The sequence below is a fragment of the Cryptosporidium hominis genome (genome assembly GCF_000006425.1).
Source record: "Cryptosporidium hominis TU502 chromosome 7 CHRO017059, whole genome shotgun sequence".
NCBI classification, from domain to species: Eukaryota; Apicomplexa; class Conoidasida; order Eucoccidiorida; family Cryptosporidiidae; genus Cryptosporidium; species Cryptosporidium hominis.
Window position 1 is genome coordinate 1 of NW_667460.1, and position 19,065 is coordinate 19,065.

Here is a 19,065-nt window from a genome sequence, read left to right on the forward strand (position 1 = left end):
CGCTTGTATAGGAAAGATTATTCTTTCATTTCTGATTAGTATCATAACAACTTATGATATTGAAATTATTATCAAGTTCTCAAAGAATTTTGAGAAACAACAAGAAAAGAAGAGATTACTTAAACCGATATATGCCAGAAGACATGATACTGAACAGTGGTATTCTTGGGAAAACCTAAACATTGACTCTAGTAAATCAAATATTATAGTCAACACTTCAAGTTTAGGGAACATTGGGAGTTTTGGAAGCTTTAAAGCCACTGGATACAAAGATAACCTAAATTATGATATAAACTCTTATTACAACAATATTAGCATAATGGATACTTTGAGATTCCTTTTTGCATTGGAGCTTTTTTCTCTTAACTTTACAAGTCTTCTAAAGGCAAAAAATATTGAAAATACATGCGTTCCTAATTTACTTAGAAACAGTCTTACTAGTTGGGAAAATAACATATTCATGGCAGCTCATATTTTCCAAGTGGATAGCGGAAGTTTAAGTGACAAAATGGCACAAAAAAACAATAAAAAAAATGTGAGCACTAAGGTTTCAAATAGTATTATTTGTCTTTGTATAAGATTGCTCACGTTGGCTCAGTACCCACCATTTTGGACTTCTTGTAGACATTTACTTCAATTAATTGGCCAGTTGGATCCAAAAACATACATTTATATACTTGGATATGCTGGAAGAACAGCGTATCCCTATATGGGAATAAACTATACTTGCAACGTACTATCATTATTGGTATATTTTGTATCTAGTCTCCCTGAATATTCTTTTCCCTATTTAAATATGGTGGTTGATATTTCTATTGGATTCTTGGATCCACTTGACTCCACACTACGCAAAGGAACTATAACAGCAGTCACATCAGTTCTTTTCATATTAGTTAGCGCTTTTCCAATGATTACCTTCCATCAAAATACACAAAGATTTGCAATAGGCTTCGATCGTTCAATTATTGTTTATGATCTTAGAACTGCAACAAAGTGGAGAGTATTACAGGGACATACACAACAAGTTGATGCGTTGTGTTTTAATAAGGAGGGTGAGTTCCTCGCTTCGTACTCAATAGTAGAAAAGGCTCTAAGGATTTGGCAATGTACTCAGTCAGGACTATTAGGTGGTTTGCTCGGGATTTCAGGAAATTGTATCAAAACAATAGATCTCATTGAACTCCCCCCAAGAACATTAAGCTGCTCATTGTATTATAGACTCAAAGTTGTTAAAATCTCGTGTAAAAACACAGACGAGTGGCAATTAAGGAGAGAAAATAAGAAAACTTATACAATCACTATTGATAAGAATTAGCTTATAAAACTATGTTAGAAAAAGTGCTAGACGACTTTAACTTTTTAAGTATCATTCATAAATCTGACTATAAACTATTAAATAATAACGTATATATTATTCCAACTAGAGGATAAATGAATTAGAGTCTTCAGCCAATCTTCTAGCAGACGCATTAGAATCGAAAAAGAGACTATCTACCTCTTGAATATCAGATTTGCAAATGGTATCTCTTCCAAAAGTGCTTGCAATAATATGAGCAGGAGTCAATAACTGACATATATAACGTAATGATGTTGAGCTACCGATTTCCCCAATCAGCTGTAAAGACTCCTTATCCATTTTTATCCCCTCAATATCGCACCTAATAGAAACAATTCTAATCATTTCTTCAATATTATATGGAATTGTTCTAATTATTAGAAGTCTGTCCAATAGATCAACAGGAATTCCATGCGAAGAAAGCATATCAGTACCTCTAACAGTACATACGCCTCTATTGGTTCCGAAAATAACAATAGGAGCCAGAGAGCTTTCGAGAGTTCTATTAAGGAACGTAAAACACTCAATATCGAGCATGTGTACTTCATCAATAAACAATACACCTGGGACAAGCTCCGCCACTCCTTGGTCAATATACTCATTTACGCTTTTGTTAACTTCTAGTCTAAGTTTCTCAGTTATTTCCGTCTTCTTTGGACGTACGTATTGCCCCAATAATGAAATGATATCTTGGCCACCTTGAGGTTTAGCATTTGCCAAATCTAGATCATACAAGGTAATATCTTGAACAATTTCCCTTTTTTTATAAACATCTCCCTTTGGGAGAGGAACATACTCTTCAGATTCTAAGTCAAACTCTGTGGCAAATGAATCTGATCTACCTAATCTCTTAACAATTCCGCTAGAAGATTCAACATAAATTATGTCTCCAACCTTTACTTTCTCCTTTTGAAAAACATCACTTAATTGAGGAGCAAGACGAAGTGTTTTTGTTCCCTTTGCTGATTTTAAAGTCAATACTATTGCTGATACTGCCTTTCCAAAGTTTCCATGGGGGTTTTCAGTTTCTTCAGTGACTAATTCAACAACCTCGCCTTCATATACCTCTTTAACATCTCTAATCCTAAGTCCAATAGCTCTTCTAAAATTCTCCATAAGTATTTCAGTCTTTTTAACCTCAGCTGAATACACTTCAGATGCCACCATTGGACAAAATGGAACTTTTGGACCTAATTCATGCGCTATAGCTTGGGCAATTGCCGTCTTACCAGTACCAGGTGGGCCAGCCAATAATACAGCCTTCCCTGCCAATTTTTTATTCTGTATTAAGCTCAAAACAACCCCTGCAGATTCCCTGGCTTGTAGTTGGCCAATCATTCCGCATGATCCATCATTTGATGCTGTCCCATCATTCTTCAAGCCCAATCCTCTAATATGGCTATGAGTAGAAACCCGGCTAAAATTTGTTGAGCTTGGCTTTTCGCCCTCTATGTTCATATTTTGAGCTTAATAAGAAATCGTAATTTCCAATTACAATAATTAGTATTAGTAGCCTGTCAAACATCGCTGTTGCTGCTTTTGACAATATTCAGGCGGTAGTGAAAACCGCCATAATGGCGAGAAAATGCTGTGGGTAAGAAATTAACAAATATAAATAATTATTTAAAAGAAACTAAATGAGTAGTAATATTGGTTTAACGATTATTTTTTCTTAGGTTTAATAATTGCTGACTTGCCTAGATATTATTGAAATAATTTCGTTGTAATTTGGGACTTGATTCGTATCAGTCCCAACTGCGACTACTGTAGGCCTGTCTGCCTTGGAGAGAATTAAATCCGCAACCTTTTTGATATCTTCTATGCCTATACTCCTGATACAATTGATTATTTCATCCAATTCAATGAACTCAGAGTATGAAAGTATTTGTTTGGAAATCTCTTCCATATAGTGACTCCTGTTTTCGTAAGCTGTATAAATAGTACTTAGAACTAGGTTCTTAGCTCTTTCAAGCTCCCTTTCACTGATATTTTTCATTTTACCAAGCTGCTTTCCTATTACCTTAATAGATTCTAATGAGTATCCTGGGTAAGAAGTAATATGAATCCCAAATAATCCCGTATCACTGTATTGGTTAACAAAACAATTACAGCTTTCAACCCAGTCAAATTTATTTAATACATCCAAGAAAAGTTTTGAATGAATCCCTTTCCCTGGACCTCCCACACTAAAGGAGCTTCCACCACCAAGATAAGCCTGGAGTACAGATAATGCAACCAATTCACGTCCTTTCCAATTCAGATTGGTTTCAAATGCGACCAATATATCTGTAAAACCGTAATGGGGCAACTTATTTTTTACTAAGCCACCAACATACTTTGGAACTTTCATAGTTTGTTCATCGTTTTTTAAATTATTGACAGAATTTTGTTCCGTTATATCAAACTTCCTTGATGAATTCAAGATCTTTTTAATTAAATGGTCGTGACTGATACCAGTTCCAACAATTATAGTATTACGCGAAAGAAAATTTGAATTTCTAAAATCAGTTAGATTCTGTATATTAAGATCTGAAACTTGATCAAAAGATGTTGATTGATTATTTCCTAGGGAATTTTCTTTCCATGCGGTAGAATGCAAAAGTTCATTAAGCATTATGCTAGGGTTCTCTAACTCAAACAACAATTCCTCTTTAATATTTTTCTTAGCGAGTTCTAATTCCTCACCACTGAATTGTTTTTTGTAGAATTTAAATATTCCATCAAAGAATTCTTGGATATTTTCAATTTCCTGGTCTTTTAAATATTCCAATAAAAATGAAGTATATTCTCTATTGAAGCCACCTGCCAACATTAATCCGTTTAATGCTAGTTTATTTGGCAAGCAATTCTGCGAAGTTTTTCCTTCTTGGGAAAGTATCATATTAAAAAGAACTCTTGATGATCCAAATGAACTCTTTGATTCAAATCTAGAACCCATCTTTATGATGATTCCCAGCGATGCTATTTTATTACTATTTTCCAATGTGATTACTCTCATTCCATTACTGAGTTCGGAAAATATGGGCCCAATTCCATTTTGGGGTGCAATTTTGTAACTTTCTATGCTTCTCAAACCATTTATTTGTCTAAAAATAGGTTTTTTAGTTCTCAGAACCTGTGTGCTTATATTTCTTAATACATGTCTGAAAAGACAAATTTTCTGTTGAATCATGTTCGGTTACATCTCATATTAAATATAAAAGTCTCAACCTAAAAATGTGTATATAACAAATTATAGATTTTACAGCTAATTATCTAGTAATAAATCAAATATTCTAAAAGAACATAAAAACAATTTAGATGGCAGATTTGGCGCCAATAAAATTATGGATTTACATGCTTGAAACAAAAATTAGAGAATTTAATAAACTCCCCTATAACCAGCCTCTAAATCCAGAATCCCAACATAAAGTTTTTACATCAGCTTTAAAGCCTTCCATGTTAAATGGCGGCCAGAGTTTTGAAAGGTATTCTGTAAACCATTTTTGACATTCCATTAAATTAACTTTGGAAATATCCTCAAAATAATTTCTTTTCACCTTAAAGTCTCTCTCCAAAATATAACATATATCATCCATAGATACAAAATGTCCTGGCCCATATTTCCCTCTATATTTAACCATTTTGAAACCTTTAATCATATTTTCATGTAAAATGGTTGCTCTTTGTCCCCAAAGTAAAGGCAATTCTTCCCCTTTGCATCCATTGTCAATATAGGAGTAGCTAATCAAAGCATTATTCCTTGCTTGGTACGCCTTAATATTATATTCTTTATTGGGTCTCACTAATTGCGCTGTGATTTGTTCTCCGTGGACAACTGGAACTGCGGCATAATGCTGGTTTATCTCACTCTTTTTAGTATAATAGCCTTCGTCTTTTTTAATATAGTTTCTTCTCCCTTCTTTAATATAATCTCCTTTATTGATTTTAATATACTTTCCGTTTCTTTCTTTAATATAACTTCCTTTCTCGTTCTTTATATAGCTCCCATTTTCCCTTTTAATGTAATATTCTTGAGTTTGAGCTGCTTCGGCAGCTATAGAATCTTCATAAGGATGTTTATAATATTCGTCATCATAATAAAAATCTTGTTCGTCGAACGGACCATTTTCAACTAGTGGATATCTGGCTCTATATTTTGGATCCAAATCCTCATTAAGAAATTCCTCTAAAGGAGTGATTTTTTTATGTTTTCCTCTCTTATCTCCAGAAATCAACGGAAATCTAGAAGGTCTATTGTTAAGGTATGATGCTGCATATCTAACTTCAGGTAATTCAGGAGTGATTAATTCATGCCAAAGTTTCATTTGTTTGTCCCAAGGAGAGTTATTTTTCAATTCTAAATCTGTAAAACCTTTATATCTTGGATCATTTCTCATTTGCTCCATCCAGTCTAAATGCATTTTTCGGACCAAATTATATGCCTTCACAGGGTCAAGCTGTCTTATTGGGGAAATTCCTATATCTTTACTTTGAGTAGATTGAAAACTTGGCTGTAAGCTACCAAGCTTACTTTGAAGCATTTTTAGATAGTCAATGCTATCAGAGGATTTGGATAGACCTTTTGAAGTTTCTGCAACGATAGATGTATCAAGAATGTTAAATTGCTCAAAAATATCCATTGAACCCTCTATATTTTCAGGCTTTTGAGACAACATATTATAATCCTTAAGGATATCTCTAACCTCTGTACATATTGTTTGGGGGTTACTTATTCTATACTTCGACGCCTCTCCAAGAACAGTTTCTATACGTTGAACACATGTTTCCATAAAATTTGTTGTTAGAATACCAATAACCGTTCTGTCAAGATCATTAGATTTGAATGGGGGAAAGTCGATTAATCCAGCTAATGTTCTAGAGCAAGCTACGTCCAGTGCTTTTGCCTTAATTTTTGATGGTAAGGTATTAATATTTACGTACTTTTTAGTTGCTAGAATGGTGTTTCCATCTCTTCCAACATTCTCCTGATTTCCGTAGTTGTACTGATCTGTGTAAAACTCTAATAAATTAAAGAAATCAAAACATATGATTGCAATTTCGTCCAAACTAACTGCATGGGAAGTTCCCAGACCAATTTCTTTATTTATAGCCTCAGAACAAGTTGATATAAATCTCTTTTCATTGCTAGTATCAAATGTTCTTTCAAATTCAGAACGATCAAAAAGACTTTTAAATAGTCCTGAAGCATTTCTGGGCCAAACATAAACTGTCTTAACATGTTTGTATAAGGCTTTCTTCAATGCTTGTCTAATTGCAGCCGAAGGAACAATCTGGCCTTCTTTATATAAATACGAAGATATTTCTTTCCATGCAAGCCGACAATTTTTTACTGCATTGTAATCGAACAACTCTTCTCCTTTTAAAGAGTGACCAACTCTTCCGGATCTCAATATTGAAGTGAGAAAATATGGACAACGAATACCAAAGTCTTGAGTAATCTCATCAAACATCTGAATAAATTCAATTTTTACTTTATTTTCACTTTCAGCATCACTTGATTTATTTACAGAACTCAAAAGGAAATTTGATATATCCTTAAAATTTGGTGAATTTGAGAATTTTGGGTACTTTGAAAGCGTTTTATTTTCAATTTTGTGCTGGTAAATTAAATTCCTTCTTTCCATATCCCTTCTGAACTTATTAGATAACCTCTGTTCTTCAAATACGGATAAAACATTCAAACCATTAAGTAAAAAGAAACAAATTTGAATAAGCTCCAGAGCTTGAAGAATTCTGTTGTTATAACTTTCGCCAGAAAGTAGTAAAAACAATTTCTCGAGAAGTTTTTTTGAATCTCTTGCATCGTCCGCATTGTTGCGTATTATCGTTGTAAATTTAAGCAGACTTCTGTTCTCCTTTTGACCAAGAATTAACACAGCAACTTGTGCTCTGGTTCTTTTTTCTTCTTCAGTAGAAGCAGATTCCAGTTTTTCTTCAGAATTTTGGAATTCTGAGTAGGCATCGTGAAGTTCTGTTATATACTTTTCAAATGCTTCCACAGCCTCTTTAACTTTATTTAATGGACTCGAGTTTTTATTCTCTAGAATTGCTAAAATTTCTCCAGCTTCTCCATTCAAGCTTTTTGGTCTTGTCATTTCTCTCCAGCTCCTTATTTCGATGACTGAAAACAAATTTTCTTTTAAAGTTTTAGTAATATCTTTCATCCAACGTTCAATAATTTTTTTCTGGCATTCCAAAGTTTTGATAATTTTACTCGAAATATCAATTGATTCCAAAGAAACCACTCTACTTTTGCTTCGATCAATTCCTGTTCCTGGATAATAATCCTCATTTTTTCCATCTTGTAAATTTTTATCGATATGCTCAACATAAGTACATTCTAAAAATTCTCCCACCATTCTGTGCTGTCGCAATAGACCTTGTTTGTTTCCTTTGTATAGTTCCAAGTATGGGAGACTATTTTTGACATCGCTTTCTGTTTTAGTACCATAAACTAATGAAAAACAGATAAAAAACATTGACGATAATATCCAAAAGCCTATTAAGTCCTTTGGAAATTTCATCTTTGAAGCAATTACCTAACTTTTACAGTAAGTTGTGCGAAAGAAAGGTTCCAGTTCCTTGTAAATCTCAGGTTACATATCCAATATAAAGAATTTTCTTATTTATCTATTAACTCCTTTTAGATCAAAAAATCATCATCGCATGCAAAAAATTCAAGCTTTAGGCGCCAACTAAAATGGCTATTTTTCGGTTGGGGGTATTGGGGGGTATTGCGAAAGCCCTATTTAAGGCTTGAGTCTGAGAAGAGACTAAGCTATCTAAAGAAGTAGGAAAAATATAAATTAATACATTGAGGGTTGTAAGATATTCATCTTTAATAAAAAAAATAGTCTTTTTATAAGGAAGAAATTTCCTCAGGACTACGATTCGTAAATATTAATTAATAGAATTTTAAATAAATTTATTTATGCAAATATAGTTTCGATAGCTTTAATAATAAGAAGATCCGAAGCTCAAACAACTCCTATAAGAATGAGTTCCACAGACTTTGGAGATTTAGTGTTATTGATTGGTGATTTAAAAATTCCCTACGGAGCAAAAGAGTTGCCATCAAATTTTAGAGAGCTGCTGGCTACTGATAAAATCAACTACGTTCTCTGCACAGGTAATGTATGTTCGCAAGAATACGTGGAAATGCTGAAAAATATTACCAAAAATGTATACATAGTTAGTGGAGACTTGGACTCTGCAATTTTTAATCCTGACCCTGAAAGTAATGGCGTATTTCCTGAATATGTAGTAGTACAGATTGGAGAATTTAAGATAGGTTTGATGCATGGAAACCAGGTTCTTCCGTGGGACGATCCTGGCTCGCTTGAGCAATGGCAAAGGCGTCTAGATTGCGATATATTAGTAACTGGACACACACATAAATTAAGGGTTTTTGAGAAAAATGGTAAATTGTTTCTAAACCCTGGAACAGCAACAGGGGCATTTAGTGCATTAACTCCAGATGCTCCTCCATCCTTCATGCTAATGGCCCTTCAAGGCAATAAGGTTGTTCTTTATGTGTATGATTTAAGAGATGGAAAGACCAACGTGGCTATGAGTGAATTCTCAAAATAATACATGAAGGATAGATTTGTAGTATATTAAAATATTATAGTAGCTAATTCTATTTATTTATTTAGAAATTCAACACAGAACTTTTGTATCGCACTATCTAAACTCCCCAAAATTTGTTTTTCTATTTTTCCCTTAAAATCAACAAACTCTGGGATATCAGCCGTCTTTAATCCCAATTCTGCTGATTCATAATTAATTTTCTTTCCGTAATCGTGCGTATCCATCATATTAATCTCTGTGAGAGAAAATGAGCCAATTAGATTTGACTCTTTGTTTTGACTTAACATTCCTTCTGGAATGATTGCATTAAATCTACCAAAAACGCTGCAGTCTAGGACGCAAATTTTTTTGCCTTTTCTGACGCTTGAGGATGCTTCCCCAGTCACCTTCACTTCAGAGAAACTGATTGGGATCAGATCCGAATTTCCTGAATCAGATTTATTTGTCGAGAGCTCTTCAATCATCTTTGTTAACGTAGCAATAACCCAGTTGGTTTCTGGCTTTTCTTCCCAGTGCCAATTGTTTGCATTCCAAACACTTCCTTGAGCTTCAGGATGAGGATCAATTGTTTTAGTTGATGCTTCAGATTCTCTTTGTTTAATTAACGTTTCCTTTTCAATTTGTTGATTGTAAATTTGTCTTTTCTCCTCTTCCTTCTCAACTCTAGCAATTTCTGCTATTTTAATTTCTTCCTCTCTTTTAACTCTCTCAGTTTCAATCTTTCTTTGGTCGTTTTCCTTATTTAATAGTTTATTATGAAATTCCATAAGTTTTTTTCTCAGTTTTACAACCAACTTCTTTTTCATCTCTGAAAGAATAAGTTCTGAGTTGTAGTCCTTATTTATAACCTCTTTGCATGTAATTACAATAGGGAAGTCTTCTTCATAATTATCCACAGAGAATTCCGGAATTGTAATTTGACCAAGAATAATCTTCTTTTGACTTTCTACTTCATTTACTGACCAAGTTCCGGAGATTGAAAACTCATAGGCTAAAATAGGTTGTTTCTTCCTTACCGAAATAGACGCTTCACCTCTGATTGATAGATCTGAGAATGATAGTTCAAATTTTGGAGCTTCGAGCTCAAAAGAATACTTAATAGACTCCATAATTGTTCTAAGCTCTTCTTTACCCCATTTAGAATAATCTTTCTCTTCCCAGTGCCAGTTATTTGCATTCCAAAGTGAACCTGAAATTTCATTCATTTTTTTTGCTTCTCTTAATTAAACTTGTAATTTATTTGAACAAAACGACTTTATGCATCAAAAAACCCTTTAACCGCAATTCCAGACTTTCGTCAAACGAATTACTGAAAATATGAAAGACAAAGATTAAAAACGGACCTAAATTCATTGGATTCTAATAAGCTATCTAAATAATTTACTACTCAGCTCTAGATGAGTCTAACAATTTACATTCAATTTCTTAATTTAAGGTAATTTCAAAGAATTTTCTACTTTGGCGGAGAAGAAATGTACAAAACATTGTTTCCTCTAATGAAGGTATCTCCGTGGTTTTCAACAAATACTCCGTCTACATATTCTTCTGTGTCTTCCATGGCAATGTTCATCCTATCATCTAAGCAGGCTAGTAATCCTTTATAATCAACTCCACTATTTAATCTAACAATAACCGGACTTCCAATGACTTGTCTCAGGAAATCACTGGGGCTCTTGTTATTTTGCTTAATAGTTCCAGAGTCTGCCATATTTTCAAAAACCCTTACACTTTTGGTTTATGACTTCTAATTTTTCAAAAACTTTATGCTCACAACGATACTAACCGGGAGCAGATATGGCGCCAATCTCTAATAGTCGGATTAGAAAACTTTGTAGTTAAAAGAGTGCAGAAGCAGGGATATAATTAATAATGGAATTTCTTGGATAAATTTCTTTCAGAATAATGAAAACAATTTTTTGGAAAAAGGAGGCGTAAAAAAATAATTCACTTCATAGCTTTCGAGATCTATTGTATTTTTCTATCTCTTGTTGAATTTAGTGCTAGGGAGATTAGCATAAATATTAAAAATATATGTAAATTAATGATTGTTTTTTTCTCTAATTGAAATAGAAAAAAAGTTTAAAATGCAAAAAAAAAAAAAGAAAAAGGGAAAAAACGATGTGGGCGTGATTCGAACACGCGCGTGCAGAGCACAATGGCTTAGCAGGCCACCACCTTAACCACTCGGTCACCACACCTTCCTAGCACACAGCTACTCGTCATTGATCTTTTACTAATAAATATTTAGTAGCGGGGAATTAGAAGCCGAGACACGTTATATTTAAGTAAATTCCATCATGACAGTTTTTCGATAACGTCTTCGATTAGGAAGTCGAATATAAATATGAAAGAAAATTGAAACTACTTTACTTTTACATAACTACTAATACTGAGCACTAAGTACTGACGAGGTATTCCATTAGCAGTATGGATATTTCTTAATTAAGTAGTGCGATAAAAAAGTCGATGAACTATTTAAGCGCTGATTAATATTTAAATAGAGTTATTAACTCAGACGTCGCTTTGTTCAACATATTAGCAATTCGTTCTGTGGACGAGAAATTTTTTTCCTAAGTTGATCTTGCATCCTTTCCCTTTAGAAATATAGTCTCGAGTTCGATTAGGATTATTAAGTTGATTATTTTCAAAGACAATTGATTGTAGATTGAACATAAATGAACACTAGAATTGGCACGGTCTTGGCAAGTCTGAGAAGCGAGATTTTTGAGAGTGGCAAGAAGATCCTCTTTATTACAGGGGCAGGGCTAAGCTTGGACTCTGGAATCCCACTTTTTAGATCGGAATCTGACGGTGGAGATGGCTCGGCAATTTGGAATTCTGAACTAGAGGCTTGGGCAACAATAGGCAGCTTCAGGAAAGATCCCATAAAATGGTATTCTATATTTCAAAATAACTTCAAATTCTGGAGCAGCTTTCTAACAGCTAAACCAAATGAAGGACATAGAGTACTCTCAAAATTGTGTTCAGATTTTCCTAACAGAATTAAAGTAATCACTCAAAATATAGATGGGCTCATGCAACAGACAAATTGCCCAAGAGAAAATATTATTGAAATTCACGGAAGAATTCATTACCTTAGATGTGCAAATCCTAATTGTGACTATTCAAGTTCAAAATTTTCATATATAGATTGGAAAGGGCTTTTTAACCAAGATAATAAGATCCCAAAGGACTTCTATTTAAAATGGTCATGCCCCTCTTGCAGTTCTCCATCATTACCATTATTTCTTTTGTTTGACGAATCATATACCAGTCATGCTTTCTATGAGTGGGAAAAAGCCCAAACATGGATGAAAGAAGCTGATTTAATGATCTTTATTGGGACATCATTCAGCGTTCTCTGCACGGATTGTTGTCTGCACTACGCATATAGGAACCAGATCCCTATTTACAATGTAAACATCCGCCCCACTCCAATCTGCTTTGAACTATACAATGAGGATGGAAACGATTTTGAGCTTATAGAGTATCCAAATAATCTTTTAAATAACATAACAAAAACATCAACCGACTTCCTAACAGCATTATTTCCCAGGGAGAATAGCTAAGCCTACAGACTATATTTATTATTACGTATAATATGAATCTATAATTTTTATTACTATTACAAACTATTCTATAACTTCTATTTTAATTAATTTTTGTTGTCATTCATGTTTCTGGCGCCAACTAGTCTCGAATTTTTGTGTATTTTATTCGGGGTACACCCCTCTTATTTAAAAGTTGCAAAAAGTTTTGTTTGGGGGTTCTCGTTGATTGTTTTTTGAGGGAAAGACATAACAGACATTAGAGGAAACAATTAATAAAATACTTTAAGTCTTCTCTAATAATTTATCAGTTTAGTAAAGTTGAAAGAGTAACTAGACAAAAAGATGACAGAGTGCAATTGCATGATAAAGGGATTCCTCGATGGGTCGTCTCTGTGGAAATCAGTTGTTGCTTCAACCGTATTTAATGCATTTATGATCTTTTTCGGAAGGAACTTCTTTGGATTCATTTGCTCAGTGTTCTCTCTCTTGATTTTGGCTGGAGGAATTTGTGTTAAGGTAGCTCCAGAGAAACTTGAAGCTATTAAAAAAAAGGATTTGGTAACATCTGAAATGCTCGAAAAGCATTGTAGTTCCATTGCAAAATGTATGAACAAGAAGATTGAACTTGCTATAGACGCTATTTCATGGGAGTTCCCATTCATATCTTTTATTTCATTCTTAGTATTGGCACTTTCATCCATTTTTCTCAGAAATCTTGGATTCTTTGTTTTCACTACCGTCGCAGTAAATATTTTCTTACTCAAGAACTACATCAACTCTTTCTACACAAGCATTGTAGGCCCAAAGGTATCCCCTCACATCGACAATATTTCCAAGAAATTCAATAAGAGCTTTGAAAAAATCCCGAAGATGAATAACTTAAAGTCAGACTAAGTATAACTTTTAATTTTTTTATCTTTAAACCTAGTATTTTAACAAAAAAGTTTTTTGGAAGAAGCATTATTTAAAGATCTCTACTACTTGTTTTCAACTACTATTTGTTTTGCCTTGTTATATAATTGCCTGCGAAAATCTCCAATCATCTCCTTTCTCTCATTTACGGACAAATGTCTTAACTCCTCTTCCAAGGTTGCCTTTTCATTCTGGATTTCGTCCATTTCTAACTTTACTTCTTTTTTAGTCTCCCTAAGGGAATCTGACAAGCCTTTTATCTTCTCTTCCAGGGAGTCCACTCTATGTATCGCAACCATCTTTAATACATGGGCGACATTTTCCAGTTCGTTTTGTCTCGTAATAAGTCTTTTTACTTCTTTACTTAGTTCTTCTACCTTCTTTTCGAGAATTAATTGTTTTTCACTTGATTCTTGATTAATACCTGAATGGTTCATCACATTGCCTTGAATGACTGGAGGTTGAGTGACGATATAAAGGGGGGATGGAAGAGGAGCGTTTATATTTGAAGATACTGTAGAATATTTAGAGCCTGGGAAGAATAGATTTTGGTTAACAGCCTCAGTAAGATGCAGAGGAGGGTAATTTTGAGTATTGCTTGTATTATCTTGAGGAAGTGAGTCGTTTGGCACCCATGCAACTGTTACTATTACTGTGGACTGACTGAGTTTCCGTAATGCTAGAAACTGAAGCAGGATATTGGTCTTCTCTATCAACTTGTTCTTCCTCACTACTCTTTGTTGTCATATCTAACTTAGTCTGTTTCTCTTTGTCTTCTATAGAGTTGCGTTGTATTTGTCTCCAGCTTGAGGGAGGCGAAACATGCTTAACTAAAATTTCATCGGTTGCATTTTTAAAGAAATTTTCATTCATAATTCTATTTCGAGATTTAGAACTCTTAGAAATATTTTGGTTGTTGAGCTGCTCCTTTTCGATTATTTGTATGTTTTGAGTAAAACCAATCATTTCGCTACCATCAGGAATGTAAGCTTCATTAGCCTCTTGAAGCCTTTTAATACAATATTGAGCAACTTCTCTAACTTTGGGCGATTTATCCTTAGCTCCAAGGTTAACTACATTAATTATGACTTCTGCATAAGTTTTAATTCCATCAATGGGTTTTTGTAAAGGGATATTGCTGTTGTGCGCAGCCAAGAGAGCTCCTGCTTGTGCAACAAAGCAACAAACCATAATTTCAGTTAAAAGAGAGAGAGATGCACTTCTAACGTTGGTATTCTTACTATTTGTAGTATAGTTAGGGTGTAATTCTTTAAGTATCCCATTAAAAATACTGCTGATTTGTTTCCAAGTAATAGGGAGGATCAAATGATCGTTAATACCCTCAACTTGCTTTAATTCAAGACCTTCTGCGCATACATTCAATTCTGACTCCATATTTTGCTTTTGCTTAAGATCATACATACCTGGAGAGCTTCCAAAAGATGTTTCTTGTAGAAAAGTCCAGACAAGAACAACCAACTTTCTCAAAGTATCAATTACTACGGCTCTACATGCCTCTGAAGTATTAGGATTCATCATAATTGGAACCAAGTTTCCCATAAGCTTATTAAGATTCATAATTACTAGGTTTGTACTCATCCCATCTATCGCAGAACTAACTGCTGCAATCGAACTAATTTGAATTGTTGGATTGCTTTCCTTTTTTGAGAATTGAAATAATGGATCAAAGAAATTGTCTACAACATCCTGATTAAGTTGAAAAATCTCTTCGGCAAGAAATGAGCTGGCAATTAATCCTATTGTTGAGACTGCTGAATTTTGGACATGCACTTCCATATCTTTGCATCCTTGAATTAAGAATGCCATTATTGAAGAGATGTAGGGCAGAGTGCGTTCCGTTCCAAAGCGCTCAACAATATAGTCAACTACTTTGACGCTGAACCTCCTGCCCATTGGTCTCATCTTATCAGAGTCCAAGAGGCCGCTTGAGAGTACTCCATGGATGTCCCCCAGTTCCATTCTTGCGACCAAAATCTTAAGGTCTTCGAGCCCTTCAATTGTGTTCGGATTACAAGTTAGTACATATAAAAATTACTTGGAAAAATTACAACCTACCTCTTCCAACACTGTCAACATCATTCATTTTATGCAGACAGTAGTCCAACTCCTGTCGAATTGACTCTATTCTTTTCTGTTGTTGGGCTCCTAGCATCCTTTAGACCTTGTCACAGTTGGAAAGGAGACCAAAATTTCAATTTTTAATCAGAAAAGTAACAAAAAGAATAACAAAAAAAAAAAAGCAATATTAACCAAGAATTATAAGCCTAGTACTAATTATTAATCCCGGCACTATTACCACCCCACACATATACATGCATTTACCGCCAGCAAATGGCGGCAATGAATAACAAACCTTTCATGAGATTGGGACTCAAGAAAAGCATTGAAGTAATATCTAATTTGAGGTGGAGACATTTTGGAGCTGCTTCCTAATCTTCAAGAGCTGCTTATAAAGAGTAGTTTTGAGTTGTTGGTCTTCTTGGAAAAACGAGATGATGTCCGCTTGAACCTTTCTTAGGAAAACAGTAATGTTTCGCGAGATCTCGTCAATTGATTGGGAAACATGAAGACCTTTTGTCTGTTCTGAAACTAGCCCAGTTTTATTATTATTACAGAGAGAACCCTGGAATTCAGCAGAGTTTGGTATAGATCTAGAGTCGAGAATGGGGCAAAAGTTGATACAATTGGCCATAAAATTGCTCCAAAACTCTATTCTCCAATTTCTTTTAAGACATGAACCCTGGTTCTTAATTCTATAGCTATAAACTTTAAGAATATCATTTTCATCTTGTTTATTTTTAGTGTTCTTATATTCCAAGCACCTGAGGGTCTCATCGCTCCACTTTGTGAGCTCCATATATCTTCCAGTAATTAAGCAATGTATTGTGGAGGCAATACCAAAGATATCAATGTGGTGAAGCCAGGGGAGATTTTCTAACATTACAGGAGGAAGAAAGCTTTTTGCATGGCAATTTCCTTCAAAGAAGGTGTTTTTGTAAATTTCTCCTATATCTAGACTTCTCCCAAAATCAATTATTGACATGAATATCGGTAATTCATGGCTCTCTGGAATTAGTGGGTGACAAGTAAGCAGGTTTGTATCATTATTCCAGCCTTCCTCACAAAAACTAGGATTTGGATATAGTAATATGTTGTCAGGCTTAATATCTCCATGTAATATTTTCATTTCATTAAATGCAAGAAGGGTTTCAGCAAATTGATAAGTGAGAAATAACAGGATTGGCTCTTCCATAGTCATTCCATTCCTTAGGTAAAACTCGTTTAGTATGTTTTGTAAGCTTTGCGCTCCAAAAAATGTAGGTAGTATTGAGATACCCACAGAAGCGCTAAGTTCGTCATTTAATTCCACATTCTTTTGATTATTTTCTTGTTCTCGGCCGCCCTTCATCATCTCCCTAGTCAAGATGTTCTGGATCATCCCCGATGAGCTTTGAGAAACTATATATAGCTCCGTTATACAAAATATTGTTACCCCCTCTCCGATTTCAATTGGATTGGTTAAAGAACTTCCGTCAGAAGCGGAATCAACGTAGTTGCAAGAACAGTGCGAAGAAACAGAAATTCTACTAGCTGTCTTTACGGAAGATACTGAGCTCTTTCTAAAATTATTTAGTGGGGTGTTTCCTGAGCTTGCATAAAAGCTTATTTTTGGAGTATGTGCAAGGCTATTCACTGAAGCCCTAAATGCCATATTTTCATTCGATTGATTCTCATTTGCAGTATCCATAGGGGCAAAACACGAGTTTAATGAATTCCTACTGGAGGGTATATTACTTCCGGGTAAATAAGTTGTACTTATTGAGCTTCTGGCTGTTTTTTGAACTAGTGGCGACCTTTTTTTAATATCTTCATTAAAACTATTTGTTTGGTACTCATTCAGAATCAAAGGTTTCTCAATTTCTATAGAAGTCCTCTTAATAATACCTGTTATGCGTTTTTTATTTCTCTTATAAAGAGATAGCCCACCATAAATTTCCCTAACATTGAGCCCAAGGTCTTTATGCTGAATTTTAACAGCGCATGAAAATACGCTAACCAGCTTTTCGTTCACTATTGTGCAAACATCAGAAGAAAATACACTCGCATTTGCTCCTGACCCAATTAATTTTTTAAGCATAAAGGTTCGCTTATAACTTTGGCTAATTTCCAAGGTAAAAGAATAACCAGTTTTAAACGAGCTTTGGTTCAACCTTGGAGCATCATCCTTGTTAGTTACAGAAGCCAAATTGACTTGGTAAAGCATATATGGGACAGCACATAGTTGGAGCTTTGAATAATTATTGTACCTTTCATTGATGTGATTTAGCATGATAGACTCCCTAAATGAGCGAGATCTTACGTGATAAGGATTCATGGTTGAAATCAATCCCATAGAAAAAAGGGATTTTTCGAAGGTTAAATTTTTCTTTGAGTTATGTTTATGAACACCAAATAATGAGACCAAATAGTAATTATCTTCGGAGCGAAAAGTAGCCCCTTCCTCACTTTTGTCAAAATTACCACAGCTCCCTAATTTAAATGCAGGATAATTACTGTCTTGCGAATCTATTGGAGAAATTACAGCTTGATCTTTTTGTATATAATTTAAGCTTAACGATTCAATTACCTCGCTGACTTTATTTAATTCAACTTTTTCACTGGTAACAGGCTCTAATATAGAAATCCGCCTGGAATCAAGGTCCTTTTTAACCCAGGAATCTTTATTTGTTGAACTGCAAGAGTTTCCCTTTTGGAAAACCTTACTTAGATTTTCCTTATCGTCGGCCTTAGTATTGGGAAACTCATTGTAGTCTAATTGATATCTAAGGTACCCTATTTCCTCAAATGACAACTCATCGTTTCTCGAAAAAAGACCATATGGGTTTATTTTATTATCCTTTAAAATATCAACATTGAAACTAAAAAATGTCTTATATTTTCCTTTCATCTTACAAGGCTTAGATTAATTCAGCAAATGCAACCTATCCAAGAAGGCCCTCTCAGATACAAAGCTGATCTCAAACCTTCTCCTATGTACGCTGAACAGCTCCCAGCCCTCTTTCTCCAAATACTGTTATGGTGCACTTTCTGAGTTTTTTTCTTATTAAAAAGTTACTTATTTCCTGATCCTGCAGCCCACAAATTTGTACACAGATACCGCCACAAGTGCGGCGCCCGATGCATGGGCGGGTTATGCAAGAGAGATTTGGTCAAATGAATGCGAGCAGCAAAGGAAGTGACCGAGTAAAAAATTCTGTAAGAACAAGACATAGTTTACTTACAAATACTAAAACAAAGTGGTAAGTTTGTCTTGGCCTACAATTCTGTGTTTTTTAAGAGAAAAATGACAAACGCTTTTAATTTTTAGGCAAGTACTAACTCAGGATGCCCATGAATTATTTTATAATAAATTTAACAGGTAAGTTTATTCACTTAATTGGTGAAATCCTAACTCATTTCTAATAGTGTTGTTAGAAATATTAGAAATAAAGACATAAAATGGTCTAGAGGGCTCTTTTACATTGGGTGCAACGAAGTTTTGCGGAATATTGTTAGTATTGCTGGAGTCATATTCACTCAAAAGCTTTTTTCACTCGGAATTGGGAACCATATTTTGACAGCATGCAAGATTAATAATGTTCCATGTGTCAT

The 19,065-nt window shown here is 34.4% G+C and overlaps 11 protein-coding genes and 1 non-coding gene across 12 annotated transcripts; 4 read left to right on the forward strand and 8 right to left on the reverse strand.

The window, feature by feature from the left end:
- Positions 1–319: 319 nt before the first annotated feature.
- Positions 320–1,315, forward strand: Chro.70241 (TGF-beta resistance-associated protein TRAG (Fragment)). Its single annotated transcript, XM_663390.1, has 1 exon — positions 320–1,315. The coding sequence occupies one exon, from the start codon at positions 320–322 to the stop codon at positions 1,313–1,315; it is 996 nt and encodes a 331-aa protein (XP_668482.1).
- Positions 1,316–1,420: 105 nt separating this feature from the next.
- Positions 1,421–2,794, reverse strand: Chro.70240 (Ruv DNA-helicase-related protein). The annotated part of the gene is made up of 1 exon (XM_663391.1): positions 1,421–2,794. The coding sequence occupies one exon, from the start codon at positions 2,792–2,794 to the stop codon at positions 1,421–1,423; it is 1,374 nt and encodes a 457-aa protein (XP_668483.1).
- A 220-nt stretch (positions 2,795–3,014) lies between these two features.
- Positions 3,015–4,508, reverse strand: Chro.70239 (mitochondrial processing peptidase alpha subunit). Its single annotated transcript, XM_663392.1, has 1 exon — positions 3,015–4,508. One exon carries the CDS (start codon positions 4,506–4,508, stop codon positions 3,015–3,017), a length of 1,494 nt encoding a protein of 497 aa, XP_668484.1.
- A 202-nt stretch (positions 4,509–4,710) lies between these two features.
- On the reverse strand, positions 4,711–7,863 carry Chro.70238 (hypothetical protein). Its single annotated transcript, XM_663393.1, has 1 exon — positions 4,711–7,863. The coding sequence occupies one exon, from the start codon at positions 7,861–7,863 to the stop codon at positions 4,711–4,713; it is 3,153 nt and encodes a 1,050-aa protein (XP_668485.1).
- A 472-nt stretch (positions 7,864–8,335) lies between these two features.
- Positions 8,336–8,929, forward strand: Chro.70237 (vacuolar protein sorting 29). Its single annotated transcript, XM_663394.1, has 1 exon — positions 8,336–8,929. The coding sequence occupies one exon, from the start codon at positions 8,336–8,338 to the stop codon at positions 8,927–8,929; it is 594 nt and encodes a 197-aa protein (XP_668486.1).
- Positions 8,930–8,982: 53 nt separating this feature from the next.
- On the reverse strand, positions 8,983–10,134 carry Chro.70236 (hypothetical protein). Its single annotated transcript, XM_663395.1, has 1 exon — positions 8,983–10,134. The coding sequence occupies one exon, from the start codon at positions 10,132–10,134 to the stop codon at positions 8,983–8,985; it is 1,152 nt and encodes a 383-aa protein (XP_668487.1).
- A 248-nt stretch (positions 10,135–10,382) lies between these two features.
- On the reverse strand, positions 10,383–10,637 carry Chro.70235 (Sm protein F). Its single annotated transcript, XM_663396.1, has 1 exon — positions 10,383–10,637. The coding sequence occupies one exon, from the start codon at positions 10,635–10,637 to the stop codon at positions 10,383–10,385; it is 255 nt and encodes an 84-aa protein (XP_668488.1).
- A 408-nt stretch (positions 10,638–11,045) lies between these two features.
- Positions 11,046–11,127, reverse strand: trnS. Its single transcript has one exon. It is a non-coding gene; the product is annotated as a tRNA-Ser (tRNA).
- Positions 11,128–11,604: 477 nt separating this feature from the next.
- On the forward strand, positions 11,605–12,498 carry Chro.70234 (GLP_29_33086_34261). The annotated part of the gene is made up of 1 exon (XM_663397.1): positions 11,605–12,498. The coding sequence occupies one exon, from the start codon at positions 11,605–11,607 to the stop codon at positions 12,496–12,498; it is 894 nt and encodes a 297-aa protein (XP_668489.1).
- Positions 12,499–12,822: 324 nt separating this feature from the next.
- Chro.70232 (hypothetical protein) lies at positions 12,823–13,374 on the forward strand. Its single annotated transcript, XM_663398.1, has 1 exon — positions 12,823–13,374. One exon carries the CDS (start codon positions 12,823–12,825, stop codon positions 13,372–13,374), a length of 552 nt encoding a protein of 183 aa, XP_668490.1.
- Positions 13,375–13,995: 621 nt separating this feature from the next.
- Chro.70231 (hypothetical protein) lies at positions 13,996–15,372 on the reverse strand. The annotated part of the gene is made up of 1 exon (XM_663399.1): positions 13,996–15,372. The coding sequence occupies one exon, from the start codon at positions 15,370–15,372 to the stop codon at positions 13,996–13,998; it is 1,377 nt and encodes a 458-aa protein (XP_668491.1).
- Positions 15,373–15,808: 436 nt separating this feature from the next.
- Positions 15,809–18,361, reverse strand: Chro.70230 (mitotic checkpoint control protein kinase BUB1). The annotated part of the gene is made up of 1 exon (XM_663400.1): positions 15,809–18,361. The coding sequence occupies one exon, from the start codon at positions 18,359–18,361 to the stop codon at positions 15,809–15,811; it is 2,553 nt and encodes an 850-aa protein (XP_668492.1).
- Positions 18,362–19,065: the final 704 nt, after the last annotated feature.